This window comes from Thermobia domestica, chromosome 12 (genome assembly GCF_964235325.1).
Source record: "Thermobia domestica chromosome 12, izTheDome1.hap1.1, whole genome shotgun sequence".
Taxonomy (NCBI): Eukaryota; Metazoa; Arthropoda; class Insecta; order Zygentoma; family Lepismatidae; genus Thermobia; species Thermobia domestica.
Genome location: NC_137465.1, coordinates 204,304,466 through 204,321,365, shown reverse-complemented (window position 1 = coordinate 204,321,365; position 16,900 = coordinate 204,304,466). Strand labels below are relative to the sequence as shown.

Below are 16,900 nucleotides of genomic sequence, written 5' to 3'. Positions count from 1 at the left end.
GTAAAAAAATTAAGTTAGACATTTAAGGCCTTATGAAGAGTAGTTCTGACGTGTGATTAGTGTCATACTAAAGAGTTCAACTAACATATGTTTCCTGCAGTAGTCAGGCGTTTAGTATGACGCTAAACATACGTCAAAACGACTCTGCATAAAGCCCTTCCTGGTTACGGCACTCGTAAACACGAACCCATACGACTCAAAACTACATAACACTAAAATATAATGAAAAGCAGTTCATGAAATGACTAAATTAGTTCTAGAGTTTTTTTTTTAAAGATCAGCCAGTACCTTCACTGTCTAAGTAATCAAATTCCATAGCGACAGAATTATGAAGCTGGACAGCATTAGAAGCATCAGTCTTGAAATAACTTTCCAGATCCGTATCTGTCCTCCTTTTCTTTGCGTGAATCTGTATCTTGGAGGAGACAATAGGGTCAGATAGAAAAAGCATATGCTTCATTAGGTCTAAATAAGTATTGAAGAGAGAAGTTATAAGATGTAGCCTATAGTAACGGAAGACTTTGTGGACGGCTTCTAAAGCTTCTTCCGCAAAACCGACAATCCTTTAACTATTCGTCATTTCTTAGTGTATTTACTTTCACTGAAGATTCTTTGGCAGCAAAGGCAAGCTCCTCTGCCGATTTAGTCGCTACAAGAGGATCTAAGCGCCTTTTCTTTGTTTTTACTGAACACTCTGCGAACTGTTTACTGGTTCTACCGCGAGTAGAGCAAGCTACATCGGTCTGCACGTTGCTGTGATACCGAATAGTTATCACTGTTGAGACATAGTTCGGAAGTGTATATGCACGATCAAACCACTCTTTATTTTTAGCTAGGAAAACCGACGAAACTCTGTGCGACATCCTCTTTTTTTTTTTTTTTTTTTTTTTTTTTTTTTTTTTGCTCAAGGCCATATTAATAACTTACTAAATTTCTCTAAGCTGTTGTACACATCTTCCGTGACGTCTTCAACTTTATAACGACTGCAAATAGCCTGAATAGTTTCCGCTTTCTTCCGGCTAGCACTGGTGGTTCTTATCCATCTTTTAAAAATGTCCTTGTTTTTCATGGTGTTTTCTTTCGCAATTTCACTAACTACAGTCAATATTGCGGACACTTGCACACACACTATTGCTGAATCCAAAGGAAATCATTAAAGGAAGATATTCCTGCAGAGATCTCAAGACATGTTTAGGCTTTTTTGAGATATTACAAATATACCAGTAAAAAATGATTACCAATCGTTCGTCGTAAAGGAAAGAATGTACCTGTGCTATAACAGCCCACTAGTGGCAAAAGGTCTCAACTTTCGCTTCGGTCTGAAACACCAGTGCGATCGCTGTGGAGATAATGACTCAGGTCGGTCTAGTATAGTAGTTATGCATGCGAATTGTCATCTGTAAGAGTATCATCTCGACTCGGGTCGGTCTAATGTGGTAACTTTACGCGCGCCCTCTGTGGGCTGACGGGTTGTCATAAGTTTGTGCCTAGGGACTTCTGTCTTGTGAATCATTTGTGCTTCATTCCGTGCTATTTGCAAGTCCGAAGAAAATTGTTCCTTTTCTCATTTTTGTCTATTGGTCGATGCACTGTGTGCCTGACCAAAGTTCATACTAGTATTGTCAACGGCTCGAGCGGCTTGGCTCACATCTCAGTCACCACCGAGCCAAGCCAACAGCTCACCCAACCGAGCCGGCTCACGCCTTCGGCTCAGTTGGGCCGAGTCGAGCCGATGGCTCACCTGAGCTGAACCGAGCTAATGGCTCATTCCAATCGAACCGGCTCGAGCTGTTGGCTCAATTGAACGGAGCCGAGCCGATTGACATCACTAGTTCATACGTGTTTTTATGTATGCACTAGAACATTTTTTTTTCTTTCTTCACTTCATGGTTTTCCTTTGGAATGATTTCTCTACATCCAGGTCACTTCTGTGACAAGTTCCGGGAGAAATCTGGTTGATCCTTCAATTTTTCGTATCAATGTGGAATAAACATTTACATGTATAAAACAAAACACACTTAAATGTCTTTTATATTTAATAAAGTCTATAAAATTTTACAAGGAACGTTGTTGTATGTGCTGTCTGTTGTTTTGATAATATCGATGGATATCTCCCTAGTTCGGCAGGTATTTCTGCAATCTACGTCACTATACTGGGCATTGCAAAGGAAAAAACGATCCCTGTACAAATACCTGTAATTAGAAATGCTGCACCAAACATTCCTGCAGTCATTACGTACTGCTTTTCAACTGCTCTGCAACACAAATAAGAAATCTTACGTTAAATCTTATTCAACTTAGTTACTTCTTATAAAGAGTTTGTCTATTTTACAGTGAAAGGGGCATTCTGCTGTAATCTCGTATATTACATGACGAGAACTATATTAGAATGCCTCCTTCGCCATTTAGTAAAAGGAACTACAAGGTAACCAAAAAAGTTTTTGCCATTGTAGAGCAGTGATAAACATAGAGCAATACAATGGACGGTACGTACTCAGGGCCGTCGCTTGGGTGGGGCGACCGGGGCAATTTCCGGGCGCCTGGACGACAAATCAACAAAATTCAAGAAATTCAGGTTATGTCAGTAAATGATTTTTTTAAAAAACAAATAATGTTATTTGAGATATTTTAATAATGATCAGGCTACGGCGAAGTAAAATTTATTTATTTATTTCGTAAGGACAAGACAACAGGCTTAATGCCCAGTTATAGTGTCGTGTACATAATTATCTAACGTACACTACTATTATGCATACGTTATTATACATACGCAAATATATGTCGTTTAATTATGCAGAAGTTATTGCCTGACAATTGTTTTAAACTAGATTTCGGAAATACTAAATACATTTACTACATGAATTTATCATTTCGTTGTGTAAAGCACACATTCTTCACAGAGGAGACTTATGTAATATGTTAGTTCTTGCTTTTGTACAATAGAATGTCCCAGTGTTTGCTGCTCTATTCTTGCCTGTTGGGATACGTAATAATATGTCTTTAATTCTGGACAGTCAATTTTACCGTTTAATAATTTATGTAAGAACAAAAAATCAAAAACCCGTCTCCTTTTCTCTAATATTTGAAAACTAAAATTCGGTACGCAGTCTTCATAGGGGACATAGTTTGGGTAGAAACCGGTTTTCTTATATGCAAGCATTAAAAAAAAAATTAAATTGTATATTTTCTGTTGCATCAGAGTATTTTGTGACATTTGGTGTCCAAACAGTACAACAGTATTCTAATTTTGACCCGGATTTCAACTCTACGGAAAACTTGGGGCTCAGGATTTCCTATTCCCATTTGAAACATTTCAACAAAGAGCATAGAATTATTGGTTGAGAAATTGACTCCTATCGTGACGAAAGGCGGTTTGATTCCTACATACCCTTTTCTTCACTTAGTTCTTTTTTTTTTCAATGTTTTGATTTTTATATGTTTACTTATTTTCTGTAATTTTATTGGTGCTTATACATATTATATTAATATGAACACAAGAGGCGCACCCACCACGGGGGGTCCGCTGGGTCCAGTACCCCTCCCCATAACTTCGTAATTCAACATAACACTTGTACATTCTCTGAATAAAGCTTTTTTTTTGTTGTTTTTTTTTTTTTGTTTAACAAGGAAATAATTGATGTAGCATGAAACTTTGATTTTACACTTCATCTGTACTCTTTCTCTTATAAAAACTATCTAGTTCTACCTTTTTTTTTTTTTTTTCCTGAAAATATAGAAGAAATATTTTACAATTACTTGTCGTCTTTTTGGGTACAGAATAATACTCGTTCAATACTACATAGACTTGGACCCTCGCCCAAGGGCGCCGATTTCTCTGTAAATTTGAAGGGGCCCATTCATATGCAGACGGCATATATATGAGGATTTTAAGACAAATTGCATTCAAATTATGCCAAATATTAAATATTCACAAATAGAATGAGGGGCCCACATGAGCTTTGGGGGGCCCTGCCGCCCCTTAGGATCGGCGCCTTTGGCCCCAAAGCTTAGACCTTTCACAATAAAAAATTATGGGTGTGCGCCTGATGCATACCTTTCTTCAAAACTGAAATGAAATGAAATCTTTCAGTTTAACGTCCCACAATTATTACTTTCAGGCTGAGGAGGAGGATGAATAAAGCAAGTGAATGCTGATGGAAGAATTGGTGGAATGAGAAAGTGGGAGCAAATGGAAGTACCCCGAGAAAATCCACAAACGTGATGTTGTTCACCACAAATTTATTTAGCCGGAGTTGGAACCAGGGACCCCACGCACCAGAAGGAAGTGCTCTACCACTGAGCCACCCACACCTTTCTTTAGTTAATTTTAATTATTGAACTTGGAAAGGCGATATATTTATGCGAAAAAAAACAAAGAAAATCGTATGAAATAATCAAAATGTGAGAATTGAACAATTATATATTTACGTACCCTGGACAATACATCATTGCCAATGTGCTGAAGTGTCCACTGGTGATCCCATGTATCCATGCACCAATCCAATACAACCAATCGTTTTCGAACCAAATGGGAGCTTTCCTCATTTTGCCTTCTGGGACGTAATAACACATCAGGAAGAACGGAATGAATACCACCCGTGCCACCACGAAATAGATCAGCTGTTTGGACGGAGGCTATTGAAACAATGTAAAAAAAAAAAAAAAAGTCAGAGAAAACGTATTAGAGGTTATCAATGACGAGAAAGTGTTGTCGTTATATCATAGATATACTGAGTGCGTTCACAAAATTTCAAGACTGATCTCATGTCAGAATAACAAATGTATTACACATTTTTGTACAGCGAACTAAAAGTCCTCGAAATATGACTCTTTTGCATCAACACAACGTTGGCAGCGTCTTTTCCATTGTTCATAGGCTCCCTGAAAGTCTTCGCGCGCAAAGCTGTGAAGGGACCTCGTCTAAGCCGCCTAGACCGCTGGAATCGTGTCCAAAAAATGGAGATTGTCTTGCAAACATTCAAGCATTTCTTTCGCAAACATCCAGGCGCCGTGTCTTTTGTTTATTAATCAGAACTTTGGGAACAAGTTTGGCACACACTTTTCTCATCTTCAAATTTTGTCACTAACTTGAACACCGTAGTCGGATCCAACCAGTTCATCGGCAATTAATCTAACACTAAGACGACGATCAGTGTTTAAGAGTTTGCTTTCACCAGATTTTCCTCGGTTCGGCTTTCTGCAGATCTCCCAGAACGATCCTCTTCTTCAACGTCCTCGCGGTCCCCTTTGAACCTCTTGTACCACATGAAAACCATTGCAGGTGACATGGCGTCTTGTTTGTAGGCCTCTTAAATCATACGAAAAGTCTCTGTAGCTGTTTTGTTCAATTTCGCACAGAACTTTACAGCATAATGCTGCTCCAATTGCAGCTGCATTTTCCACTCACTTAGGTTTCGACTGGGGTCACTGTCACGCAGTTACGCCACTAGAGCCTGTCTATTCCACCTGTGCCCTCGGAAAACATGCAAACCATACTTCGGCCCCAACTCCGCCGCCTTCTGGTGGATGATCCCCCTCCCTTTGCCTAGAGAAAAGAAGTGAATGATTTCAGCTTTGTTGCCAATTTGTCATTCAGTCGTTTGGGCTTGACGAGTGAAGATCGTAGGCTACTTAGAGTGGCTAATAAGGCAGAGCACACCGAAGTCCGTGAAATGATTCATTGTGGCAACGCTTCCGCATCCAACAATTGAAATATCTCGACCGCAGCAACTTATTTCTTCTCTTTCGAGGGAGGTACGGGAAATCAAGCGTCAGAAGGACACACTTGAAATAGAGAGGCTTTAGCGGTCAACTCACTCCCGCATGTCGGAGGCAACTGTCGCTCGTGCGGTCGGTTAATTGACACCCTCACTAGCACCCCGTGTCGATGGAATGGGTGTGTGCGCCCGCCCCTACTTGAAACTTTGTGAACGCACCCTGTATTTGCTGTTCAAACTGACATCCAAAACTGACTATAAAGCTCCAAAGCTTAAATCACATTTCATTTGATAAACTGTAAACCGCCACAGGCCCGTCACATAATACCTGCATTGCTAGAAAACCAAGTCAAACTTCAATCATTCAATAGGAAATGTATCTATCCTATGGTATGAACTGTACTTTATAAGTGCAGTTACATTTACACTAAGAGACTAGATTTAGCAAATAAACAAGTGCTTCGTTTCATAGTGTGAAATGACAGTAGATTCTCAAACAGTGTGAATTCAATACTCAAACTTAAAGTAGTACGTAGCCTATATAACTGCTGGTAGTAATAAATTAATAGGATGAAAGATAGAACCTGGTCCTGAATCAATATCTAAGAGCCATTACTCGCTGTCTTTACTGTTTCTATTTGTACATGGAAAATAGTATTGAAACCGGAAATACTAGTAAATTCCAACCACTTCCGGTTTTTCGTAGACTATTGGTGCTGATAATGACATGTTCTCTCGAGACACTGAATCGATTGCAAGAAAAAGCTTCTCGATATATATTACCATATTTGTTCTATAGCGATAAACGTTGAAACCGGAAATGCTTTATTTCCATTTCTTCTGGTGTAAATAGTTGGTTAATGAAGGAAATAGACTGAAATAATGATGTCGTCATTTCCTTTCCGTTACTATGGTGATCGCCATGTTTTTTCTATACAAACGCGTGAAGCAAATAGTGTATATTCAAGTCTAGTACAAACAAGGACAACGGCTGTAAATTTATTTACAATCATAAAATGTTTTAACGACTAATAAAGTTGGTGGGAAAGGGTACAGATTTAGAATATGGAAATGCGTTTAGGAAACTACAAATAAATTTTAAAAATCATAAAAAAAAAGACTAATATCTAAGGAACTTATTTCTAAAGGCACTACATAAGGTAAAAATCAAATAATTAATGTAAACGTCAGTATCATGTGGTCCACCTTAAGAAACAATTATACACAGTAGAAACTCCGTAACGTGCAGATTGATAAACTGTAAAAATATACGATTTTTTAACAGAATTCTTTTAGTACAGTGTTAATTCTATTGGGACATTTACTTCTCTTATGTCCACTCTGATAATGAAAATCTGCAATATTACAAAACAAAGGGGAAAAAGCAAACTTTTGGAAATTTTCAATCCGAACCATCAGTGGATGGATATAGGTAAGATTTTTTTCGTATATTACGTATCCACTTTTTTTCTTTAAAAAAATGCCTTTAGAAACATACAATAAGAAAACATTCAATCATGAATGATTCAGCATATATTCTAAACAACTGTTAAACATTAATCCTGTACACGTATGCAATGTTATAATACTTATATTAACGAATCAAAAATTTTCCAGAATTATTTAAGGTTAATACCTGACTATGAACAAGATGAGTAGGTCTACATTTGTTTCCTCTTTTTCTCTTTCTATATCTTTGTTTTTTAGTTTCATTGATTAGAAATATTTCTTTAAAAACACAAATAATTCATTCACTCTAATGTTTGCAATTCCGAAATATTTCATCACTGTTTTCACTTTGCATTTAGATTCTTTAGGTATTTAGGCTACTTGTTGTTTAGAAAATAAAATGGCGATCATCATGGCAACTAGAAGGATGTGACGTCACACTATTTCAGTCTATTGAATCTACTCTTGGGATGCTGAATCAATTGCAAAGAAACAACTTCTTGATATCTTCTACTGTTTTTGCTCTATGGAAACCAGTATGGAAACCGGAAGCAATAATAAATTTAAACCACTTCCGGTTTAGGTAAGGTGTTGCGGGTATTCATAATATATTGTCTTGAGACACTAAATCGTTTACAAAAAAAAAAAAAAAAAAAAAACTGCTTTTACATATCTGTGACTGTTTTCGTTTCTACAGCGATAAACATTGAAACTGGAAATGGTTAGTTAAGTATGAGTATATTTGCTTTAAAAGTGTGGAAAGTGGATTCGATTTGGTTTCCATACCGTGGGAACTCATGTGTTTCAGATCCCACATTAAGCTCTAGGTTCACGTCTCATGTGATGAGTATATTTCCAAAACATGATAAATTCAAAAATGTCCCATTTTGAATTGAATATAGAGAATTATACTTTGGGACCTCTTACGTTAAATTTTGTAATTATTTTTTGTCAAAATTTTATTTTCTGTGGTAAATTCTGTTTGAAATATCACTTGCGATAGTGTTTCATTGTAAAAAGATATACCGCTGTATGCAGAGTCATTTTGACGTATGATCAGGGAGTATGAGTGAGGGGAAACTCAGGGAGACGCCATCCCCGCTTGCAGAAAATATGCGTGGCGTCTCCCCACTTTCTAAAGCAATACAATGGGCAAATATAGGCACGGGGGATAGCGTGACGTCATGCGTCCCCCTACCTTCTCAGATCCACTTTTACCCCTGGGTATGATTAGCGTCATACTAAAGGCCTGACTACTGCAGGAAACATATGTTAGTCGAACTCTTTAGTATGACTCTAATCACGCGTCAGAACGACTCTGAATAAGGCCCATAGTTTTTTTTAAAGCCCTTTCTGCCCTTTCTGAAGAATTCTACCAAACGGATTTAGCACGTTTTGAAAATACACTCCTCATATTGCCTCGATGCTGAAAGGGACGCTAAACTAATAACCAAATTAAATCAAATGAAATCTGAAGAAATCTCGCTTAACAACACTCAGGCACATAAAAGTAGTATCAATTGAAACAAAAATTTTAAAAAAAAAATCAGTAGCTGGTAAAGCTGTCGCGTAGTTATCGTTTTCGTCGCTAGGGCGATAGGGGAGAAAATAATAGTTTACCAATGAAGACAGGAAGGCCCGTGTACAAGTAGTGTTGGATTTTCATGTCTGTTATCACTATGCGACGTAATTTTAAAATGTAGTTTGATGAAGATGCACCCACTAGCTGCAGTGAGTGTTCTGAATTTAAAGCAAATGGATGTGTCTGTGAAAGCCAACTAACCGACCACTATTAAGTGAGGTAACTGAAAAGCGTGTGTGAGAGTTTCGAGTTTCCACAGAAATCCACCACCGCAGCCAGCAAAGAATTAAACATCCCGGAACCAACTGTGTAGAAAATTTTGCTCAAAAGATTGCCGTTCCATCCTTACCGTTTGCAATTGTTGCAGGCCCTGAAACCAGATAACCAAGCTAGCAGACAGGTCTTTCTGTGAGGACATGCAAATCGAGATAGAAGTGATGGTATGACGGAATTATTGGTGTTCAAGGATGGAGGCACCTGTTAATCAAAGTGCAGAAACATAAGGTCAAGATCTGGAGACTGTAAAATGCTAGATGTTACGTGGAGCATGTACGCAACTCCTCCGAAGTGAATGTTTTTTGTGTTATCATTGCATGACAAGTGTATAGCCCTTCCTTCTTCGTTGAGGACACAATAATGGGGACTTGGTATCTCCAAATGTTACGGATATGGCTTCTTCCACAAATCAAACAGGATATCCCCAGCTTCATTTATCAACGTGATGGTGCATCACCCCATTTCCATTCAGATATCAAACGTGAACTGAATAGCCGACTAAACAGATGGATTGGAAGCGCTGGTGGAGGTGATAAGTGAATGTTTGTTTTCGCCTCCACGTTCCCCTAACCTTACAACCTGATTTTTTCTGTGGTTTTGTCAAACAGTACTGTGTTGGGTACCTTCATCGCATCACAGAGACCATTGCATTAGTGGATTGTCCGACATGTGGGGCGCCTAGTATCAAAATTCGCCACATTCATTTAGCTTAGTTTCGAGTAATTTTGCAAAACGTGCAGTGAATCTCCATATATACGCATACAAAGTCTTATGTTTGAACTAGCTTTTTTAGTATGATATATTAAGCTTTTAAATAAAATACTGTTTTCATGGAGTTCTTTTAGATCAAACATGTAACAAACGATGTATAACTCAATTTCGGTAGAAAAAAAAATGGATTTGGAAGCTTTTGATACTAGGCGCCTCGTGTGTAGCAAGAAGTGGACTAGTGACTAATGTGTGACGCGTGACAAATGGGGTTCATATTGAGCGCATGGGATATGATGTTATGAACGGAATGTAAGATAAAACCATTTGAGTTTTCGTTCCGTTTCCGTTTATACCACTTTGACGTGTTTGAGTAAACGAGATTTGTTCAGGTTTGTAATCGCGAAGATCATTTGCAACAATACTTTATTGATCGATAGATTTAATGGAATTGAATAAAATGGTGTGCTTGGGGATAAATTCTTATGCGTAGTTTTCGAGAAAAACGAAGTTTTATAGTGTTAACAAATATATCGTTGGTTTTCTAATGCAGTTGATATTTTCTATTCTTTATTTACTTATTCACTGCAAATGAGAAATGTCCAATGTTACGTATCAGAATATATCTATTTTCGATTTCCCTAGACAGTGACACACAACTCAACGGTGACGCCCATACTACTCGTGCGCTTACTGTTAAGCACTTTCTTAAAGAGAAGAAGAAAACGAAATAAAATATCTTCAAGTTTTACATCTTTCCGGTCTTAAATAGGGTTATGCCGGTTAGGCTAAAGGAGACGGTAATGATAAGAGATGAGTGAAATGGTGGAATGAAGAAAGTGGGAGGAAACGGGAGAACTCCGAGAAAACCCACGAGCACGGTGTTTGTCCACCACAAAGTCCAACGCTCTACCACTGAGCCACCGCGCCCCCAAGAAGAAAACGAAGTGATATTTGGATTTTTCTTAAAAAAAAAAAAAAGAAAAGAAAACAGTATTCTTACCCAAGCGACCCACTTGGGAATCATACTTCCGAGCATGGCTGCGAAATTGAACGTGAAAAAACACGTGACAGCTACAAAATACTTGTCTTCTATGAAAAAGTTGTCGCTGGACCTTCTGATACCTGTGGAGAGAAAAAGTATTTATTAACTTGTTAACATAGATCCAGATATTAAGTCATTTTGCGCTGGAAGCATTCAACGATTAAAAGTTGCTGGAATGAAGTCAGACAATGTTATATGTAATGATACCATCCCAGTATTCTTCCCAGACGAGATAACTGGCAGCGGAATTCCAAGTCAGGACATCGTGATTGCGAATATAGAATTCCAACCGCTCTTCTGTTTCTGTTCGGCTTATTACACTTTACAAAATGATGCTGTTAAAACAATTCAACTTATCTACCACTGTTAGCATGCTATTTTTAACATCAACACTATCAGCTTCCTGCATATTATAAATAGTAACAGCAGACGGCAGGAATTCTACTCATGTAAATGCCAGAAAATTCACACGCTCACACTATTTTAGTGAAGGATTACAGAAAATATCAAACGTTGTTATTTACTTGATATAAATGTCAAGTATACCACCTAAAGCATTACTCATAGCAATAATAATAATAATAATAATAATAATAATAATAATAATAATAATAATAATAATAATAATAATAACGAATACAAATTCTCTACGTCCGTTTCTTTATAGAAGTTAAGCAGATTCTACTAGACACACTCCAGAACAACATTAGCAGGATAGAAAGAAAACCGAGAAAACCATGGGTAACTGAAGCGATGCTTAAGTAGATAGAGGAAAGCAGAAGGGCGAAAACTCGAGTGAATACAGAAGGCTGAATAATGAATTGAGAAGGGACAGACAAAACCAAAGAGAAGAACGTGGATTAGACATGTGAAGAAATAATGAGGCAGATGTGATCTGATGTATCAGAAAGCACAATCATTAGGAGGTAAACCTAATAAAAGTATATGCACGTTTGGAATCATAGATTAACAAGGTTATGTAGTCACTGACCATCAACGAATCCTTAGAATCTAGGAGGAATATATAAAGGATTTGTATAATCAGAAGAACCGCCTCAAAAATATTCCAATCGAAGTAGAGAAAGAGGTGAATGATGAAGAAAATGGACAGATATGTTGAGAAGTGAAGTAGTACAAGCCACCAAAGACATGCGAAGGAGAAAGGCCACTGGAGAAGACGACATACCAGAGGATTTGCTCAAGGGATTAGAAGACAATACAATGACCACTTTACAAGATCTACCTGAGTGGAGAAGAACAAAGAATTTTCCTCATGTTAGAATGGTTGCATTTCCAAGAAAAAGTAAGCAAAGAAGTGTAGTGACTACAGAACCATTCGCCTTATTTCCCACACTGGAAAAAGTCTTGCGCGCATATTGAACAGCCACCTGGAAGTTAAGATAGGAAAGATTTGGAGGAAGATTAATTTGGATTCCGAAAGGAAAGAGACCAAAGATGCTAATGGATTGATTATATATATATATATATATATATATATATATATATATATATATATATATATATATATGATTAGGTTATTATTATTGTACTGACAAGCTAATACTGATTATTGTCATTTTTACTAGATACTAGCTGAACCTGCGCTCTCTACACAGCGCATCATTCACATATGAGCATAAATCTCCTTCTCATTCCTCACAACATATGTACATGTCCCTTTACGGACATAAGTGAAAGACGTCTTGATTTAAAAAAATCGGCAAGGGGTATCATAAAGGGAAGATTTTTTCGATTATTTTTTCTCAATATTTCGCACCGTTTGCAAGATTTGAGCCTACTTCCGGTTGGAGTTTCTAATTCATGTATGACCATTGTTTTCTTTCTTCTTGCATGCAGTATGTAATAAGCAAATACATTACATATACAATTAATTATAATGTCAGTTATATATGGTGTTCATTGGGCAAAACACTCAAAAATAAAGATTTATCTTAGACTCGAGAAATGGTTATCCTTCCTTTTTATTATTATTTGACTATGAAAAAAATGCCTGAGACATGTACAACCCCAATATACAACAATGGGTATTGGAATGTATAACGCATAGGATATGTTGCTTTAGTTTTTTTTTTAATTTCAACGCTTCCAGTGTACCCTAAAAAATGTAATAAAGAAATAATGCCCATGTTTTCTTTAAATATTCAATTAGAACTGGACAATCTATGGAAAATTTCCAATCGATCAGTGAAAACAACATCTTTCTAGAGCCTGTAGTTTTCGAGATCTAATTGTCGAAAGGATTGACCACAAACATATAAACGTCCTCAACATATATTTTAAAAGAACTCGGAAGATGGAAGCACAATTCACATGCATTGATTTTAGAGAAGGCTTATTAAAATACAAAGGCTTTGAACAATAATTTTATACCATAAACTTCATGAAAAAGATATAGTTAACTAATTTAGGCTATTTAAAGTACAAATACTTAAAATGTTTGTTTCTGTTAAACGTGAAATCACACATAACCGTAAATGAAAGATTTGAAAACTAAAGTTATAGGTTGGAGCTCAGGCGCTTTTAATTGCTATTGTAGCATTTTAATAGATAGATAGTCTATCAAATTCATGAATTGTATTTTGATTGACACCTTCCATTGATGATTGAACTCTACTGTAAAATATGATAATAAGTCACAAATTTATGGGGGTTAATTTTTACTTTGGTTCTTATACTTGATGAGGCGTTGTGATACCTGACGAAACTGTGTACCTCACCAAGTGAATGACAGCCAATATCCTTTCAGTTAAGGTCTAATTTCGAATAGCACTGCGCATGACCCAGTATCCCAAATGTTGCGCTTCCATCGTTTCGAGGATATTATTAATATATGACAATGATGTTAATTGCTCCCTAACGCGTCGGTAACAATTATAGATTCAAAGAAACAGGACGTAAATATCAAAAACAAAGAAATACAAGTTGTTCGATTGTAATAATAAATTAAGATAGTTACTATTTTTATGATTTGTATGATCAAAATGCGTCAGATGAGCTGGTGTTTTCTTCTTTAGAGAAACTGTCATACTAGTTCCTGTTTTCCTGATATACCTCCTCCCAAAATTGGGGAACACTCTTAGGTTCAGCAACGATGCCAGAGGTTGAAAAGGGGGAGTGCTCCCTAAGTTGTTACGCTTGCCCTCCCAACAGCTTCCATACATGTACTGTAGGGTCGCTGTGGCTTATGGTACGGCGCTCACTTCTGTTGCATGGAGGACTCTGGTTTGCCTCAAACTTGCAACAAGTGCTCTTGATGGTGAACAAACACTGTGTGCGTGGGGTTTCTCGGAGTTGTTCCGTTCCCTTTCACTTTCTTCATTTCATTAATTGTGATCATTATTGTTTCCTTTTGCATCGGCGCATAATCGTGGGACGTTAAACTCTTTTTAAAAAAGAAAAAAGAAAAGAGATGTATTGTACGTCAAAACAAGTAGGTCAAATAATTTTGCTATACAAAAGAAAAATAGCGTCACTGCTTAGATTGTTTCTCATATACTTTCAAGACTGAAAAGGAACGAAGCTATTTGCGCTTGTACCCCTGTTGTATAGGTGACACTTTCATCTTTAGTGTAGAAAGGAATGCATAACATCTCAGGGGTATTGCTTACAACATTAGAAACTGTGAAACTATGAATAAAGAACGTTACTAGTTATGAAGAGTTGTTCCACTTCTGATACAATTAGATATTTTTATTTGTGTTGGTGGAGATTTAAACATCATTCAGTTGCCAATTTCTATAAGTACTATTACTTAAACAAAAGTGGTCGACAATGAACCTTATGCACCGGAAATAAAAATGATATTGAGAAATACCTAGCAATCGGATTATTCTTTCCGAAATGAATTGTGAGCGGACTGCCCCTATTAATTTCTTTTTTGTTACAAATAGGTTTGCAGCCACAATGCACAACAAACAGCGGCGATTTCTAAGAAACTTCTGGAGACCATTGTAAGTTGATTGGTTGACTGATCGTATGAGAACCCTGTCAAATTCTAGAGAGCAGTTCTGCTGTGCTCCGTTCTGCTGTGTTACGTCAGCCCAATTTCTTCGTTCAAAATGTAGCGGGTGGTCACAGTGTTTTAGCTGGTCTATATATATGTATTATGAGAACACAGCATTCCGTTTACGAACACTTTCGGATATGGACACGGACGGTCTTCTTTCACTCCCAACGATTTACGTAGGTAGTAAATTCTTCATAACGGACAAAAATTTTCTCAACTCTTACGTTAGCGTAGAAAATACCTTCTCCAATTGCGAAATAAATCTTCAGTTGATCCCTTGACCTAATCTAGCAGTTAGGCCAGGCAAGCTAAAGCAGAAAGAAGCTGAAGAGGATACAGAGAGAGAGAGAGAGACAACTCTGAGTGCATTGACTGTATGCCTCAGTTATAGCGTTCTAGAGGTCATTGTCTGCTACTGCTCGAATAGATATGCAGTACAAGACTTTGCAGTATTAGCCTATATTTGCAACTAATGTACTTACTATGTACTGCATACAATTACTACATGAGCTGTAAGTGATCTAAATTTGGGTAATCCCTCTATAACGAACAACTCATTTATAGATAAATAATCATATCCTATTGGCAAAAACGATTTCAAATTTTCCCAGCCTCTGACCATCCCTGAAATCATCACTGTCCAACTGCGTTCGTTATTCAGAGGTCTCGCTGTATAAAAATGTATCTAGTAAGCTTGCGATAAATGACTAGTCCTGTATTTTCTAAATGGTAAACTTCTTACTTGAATGGACTCCAGGAAAAACGGAGATTGTTACGAAAAATACAAAGAAGACGTTGAAGCACTGAACAGAACATTGTTTCAAGACTGTGAGGTAAGGAATTTTGGATGCGGTTCCTGCCTTCCCTTCTGTGTGGGCGCTCTGTTCCTTTTCATTCAAGTACTCGTGATAACGATAAAACCTCTGAAATAAACAGTTAATTATTTTCAATCATATTTTATATTGCATTTAAGGTCTTAATATACATTTGCATCCAAATTATTCTTCATGACCGCAACGACTCGTGAAGCCTGGGCTGGGCCCTTCACAAATCAGAGTACTGCTTTCCCTCACGTGTGATACATCGGAAGAATTCGAGACGATTCATGGAGCTGCATTCCGAACGCACACTTGAGGAAACCTCAAATAGCAGAAGTGCACCAACAAGGTTGCCATACTTAGAAGAAATGGCAAACGAGCGAGTAAAAACCAGCATTTAATGAACAATAACAGGAACACTAACATAGGCGCCGACTTTGGGGGGGGGGGGGCAGGACACTTTTCGCCCCCCCAATATTTAAAGGTGGGGTCCTGGACCCCTTAATATAATTCAGTCGAGAAAGGATTGACAAAGAGGAGCAAGAATTTCTGTCATAAACTTCGTCGTACCTTCAATTCAATATTAGAAGCAGCCTTCTTATTCGCTAGAAAACGGTGTTGAATAAAGCACTTAAGCTTCAACCAACACTCTGGCAGCACTGATATGACAAGTGAAGATCAATGCGCAAAAATAATTTAATTTACAAGTGACTGTTATTGACTTATTGTTGAAATGGTTAAATTTGTTATTAGGAAGAAAAGTGCGAACCCTTCAAGTGATCGTGAAATTGAACCTGAACCTAGTGTCAGTATTGCCGTGTGTGAAAATAAAAGTCGTGCTCCAATAGGAATCGAAAAGAAAATTCTCAAAAAAGAAAAGCCCCATAAACGTAGTTATCAGCCATTTTGGAACCAGCAATTTCCATGGATAGAATACAGTATAGTAAGATATGTGATTTTATGCAAACTTTGCAAACAAATTTTCGAGTGACGTCATTTTCAGTTCTCTTCCAAAATGGGAACGACATTTCTTCAGACGGGGTTTTCTCGTTGGAAAAAGGGGGTAGAAAAGTTAAGAGCACATGAAAGATCGGGTTGCCATCGGAAAGTTGTAATTAAATGTAAATCTCTAGAATCAAATGTTAATGTACTTAGCCAAATTTCTAATGAAAAATTGAAGCAAATGAAAGAAAACCGCAACTATTTACTAAAAATCATACCCTCTCTCCGTTACTTAGTTGTACAAGGGCTTGCAATACGAAGAAAATAGAGATGAAA

The 16,900-nt window shown here is 37.3% G+C and overlaps 1 protein-coding gene across 1 annotated transcript in view; it reads right to left on the bottom strand.

Moving 5' to 3' along the window:
* Positions 1-2,024: 2,024 nt before the first annotated feature.
* The window catches only part of LOC145666956 (equilibrative nucleoside transporter 1-like), a 56,710-nt gene continuing 41,834 nt past the window's right edge, over positions 2,025-16,900 (bottom strand). Inside the window, exons 6-9 of the mRNA XM_081734582.1 lie at positions 15,547-15,727; positions 10,736-10,857; positions 4,433-4,635; positions 2,025-2,255 (exon numbers count right to left, since the gene is read on the bottom strand). Of these exons, the coding sequence (XP_081590708.1) occupies positions 2,141-2,255; positions 4,433-4,635; positions 10,736-10,857; positions 15,547-15,727 (621 nt within the window). The 3' untranslated portion in view covers positions 2,025-2,140. The remainder of the gene's footprint in view (positions 2,256-4,432; positions 4,636-10,735; positions 10,858-15,546; positions 15,728-16,900) is intronic.